This window comes from Marasmius oreades, chromosome 6 (genome assembly GCF_018924745.1).
Source record: "Marasmius oreades isolate 03SP1 chromosome 6, whole genome shotgun sequence".
In the NCBI taxonomy this organism is placed as follows: Eukaryota; Fungi; Basidiomycota; class Agaricomycetes; order Agaricales; family Marasmiaceae; genus Marasmius; species Marasmius oreades.
Window position 1 is genome coordinate 784,852 of NC_057328.1, and position 2,803 is coordinate 787,654.

Consider the following 2,803-nt stretch of genomic DNA (forward strand, 5'->3'; position numbering starts at 1 on the left):
TACACACCAATGGATGCCATCCCAACCACTCGCCCTCAAGTTTTTCGCCAACACTATCACCGTCTATCCAAGTTCAAAATCTGTCCAGGACCGCACAGACGTACTTCCAACCAACCGAATTCCCTGGGTGCTTGGCTGCAATTGAGGATGTCCATCCTCTCTGGTAGCCGAAACAGCAACGGGGCAAAAAAATCATGAAGGCTGGACAGGTGATATATCGAGGTTGCGGAGCTGATTGATTTTGTGATTGGAACCATCTATGTTGAAAGACGACTCGTAACAGATCTAAAAGCGTTGGAACAGGAATAGAGCCGTTTATTGGGCAGACGTTGTGTGAGAGATTCTCGCAAACAGACTCAGGCGGGTGCCGAAGATGGGAAAACGACGGAGTTTACGATTGTAACTCCGCTTTGTACATCACTGCGCATACACAACCAAAAGAAGTACTATTTCTACAACCTTGTTTTACGATACACTAGTTATATTGCCCAGCAAGGTTTTCTTCGTAGTGTTTACTAGCTGCTCAACAGAAGACAGTTGGCAACGGGGTTTGTTAAGGTGTATCGACAGACTTACCCTGGTGCTTAACTTTCTCCTTGTCTACATAGTCCAAGCCCTTGGTCTCGACCATTCTGTCGACGAAGCCGCCAGCTAACGCTGCCATGATTTCTTTGGCCCTGGCATGGGAGTCGGGCTGACCGTTGGTCTGGCAGTGATCTTCGTAGGCTTTGGCGGCCTTTATCGGGAAACGAAAGTGAGTGAGATGGCGAAAGATAAAGAGGAAGGTTCGAGACAGACCTCGTAAGAAGCGGCAGCAGCGATGAGCTCGTGAGACAACGCGGCTTTGTGAGGGGCGTTTGTTACCTGCGGGAAGGTGAGCTCGAAGACGAGAGGTGATGACGATGAGAACGAACCTCTTCATAGGCCTGAGCTTGAGAAGAATCGTTGTCGAACCAACCCATGATTTCTGTGAGATGTGTAAAGTGGTGAGAGAAAGGACAGACAATCGAATCGCCTTTTATACGAGAAATGGGAGTGCCTGAAAATAGAAGCATGGTCAAATATAGACACAGTCATGGCAACTGCAGTGTGATACGAGAGTTAATTATAGTCCAGACGTGGGGTCATCGATGAACGTTTGAGCCGCAGTCGGCGGGTACTCGGCACACGGCTCGTGATCGCGTCGCGCATCTGTTACCATGGATCGTCATGATCCTCACAATCATTTACGGGCCCCCGCTAGCACAGGCTGTCTCTGCTGTGCCGATACATTATACAGCATTTTTGACATGCCTACCACCATATCCCATATCTTTTCCTGAACGCCACGCCACGCCATCCCTCGATCCTCAATGACAGACTCGATTCAATCTACAATGGGTGCATCTCAAGTCAACATCCGCAACGCCAAATTTTCGAGCGTCGGAAGAGATCAGGACAACAACAACTACTACACCCAAACTACCATTTTTCACACTCGAGGCAAGAAGAGGAAAATTGACGGCGGTCTATCAGATCTTTCCCAGGTACGTCCTACCTGTTTAATTCCGTATGTACAACTGGCCATAGTGACACGTTCTCAGTTCACCGAAATCAAGCGGGGTGACATCTACAAGACTAAAGACGGAGTGTGTTATTTCATGGCGACTGTGTTCAAATGGCAAAAACAACACCGAAATGGTGGTCTATACTACTGCAGAGGTTAACATCACTCGATCGTTTGGACAGAACAAGTTTACTGTCAAGACTTATCGTGGACGAAATGCGATGAGGTAGGCCTAGACTCAGGGTTATTCAGAACCCCGCTAAATTGGATTCCAAGGAATGGAGGCGCGATTTTTCGCAATGTTCAAACGATTGGCTCAGGTATGTCATCAATGCTTTCGATTGTGCCATACGAAAAACGCTTTCGTAGGGACGTTCCACTTTCGGTTACAACCAGTCGTCGGTTCCTTCCTTGATATTCTGCGGAGGTATACTATTCATTCATAGAATTCTTAACTGTCGTTGACCAATCGTACAGCTCGTCACGGTTGCACATATTGAAGGTGGGCTAGGATCGGTGGGGTTATATTATATTGAGTTGCTGGGAGTGAGTGGACAATGCATCCTTCATAGTTACCAGCGACTAATTGATGATATACAAGGCTGCTTGGGATGTTCAAGAAACGAGCTTTGGCTGGATCCTACGCAGGGAAAATTCTGTCGCGGACCAAGTGGGCCAAAATGTTACCTTTCGTGAGGTGAGATGAACCGCGGGATGTTTGCCAGTACATGCGCCCGCGCCTCGCTAGCGGCGTGGCGCTTAAATGTTGCGAATCACTACTTCGTTGTGTTTTCAGAGTATTTTACACCTAGCATGCCCCAAAAAATTAATTTGAGCCACTCACTGCCATAAGAAAAGCCCTTGAGATTTTAGGAATGTCAGTCTCAGATTATTGACCAGTAGAAGTTCCAAAATACAGCTTTAGCTTAATCAAGTTTGAGCCTGGATTTCATTACTGCACATCCTCTAACAATGCATATGTTTTTCACCTAACCAAAAGTCCAGGGGGTATGCATTAAAGGAGGTTATCTGTACCACTGTGTAGAAGACAATGAATGAACTACATAGCAAAAGAAAACAAGTTTAAAACAACTCACCCTCAGACATACAGGAACATATAGATGAAGGTATTGAATATACAGTAAGGAAATAGGATCTGAAATACTGGAAAACAGGCTGATCCTGAATAGATGAGCTCAGTGGGTCAAGGGAAGTTGAAGGGAGGCATGTTGAAATAGAGCCACCTGGAAGGTCTGG

General features: G+C 46.5%; 1 protein-coding gene across 1 annotated transcript; it reads right to left on the minus strand.

Moving 5' to 3' along the window:
* Positions 1–475: 475 nt before the first annotated feature.
* On the minus strand, positions 476–1,055 carry E1B28_009663 (uncharacterized protein; the record flags this gene model as incomplete). Its single annotated transcript, XM_043154570.1, has 4 exons — positions 476–519; positions 577–736; positions 799–864; positions 915–1,055. 4 exons carry the CDS (start codon positions 1,053–1,055, stop codon positions 476–478), a joined length of 411 nt encoding a protein of 136 aa, XP_043007025.1.
* Between the last annotated feature and the right edge of the window lie 1,748 nt (positions 1,056–2,803).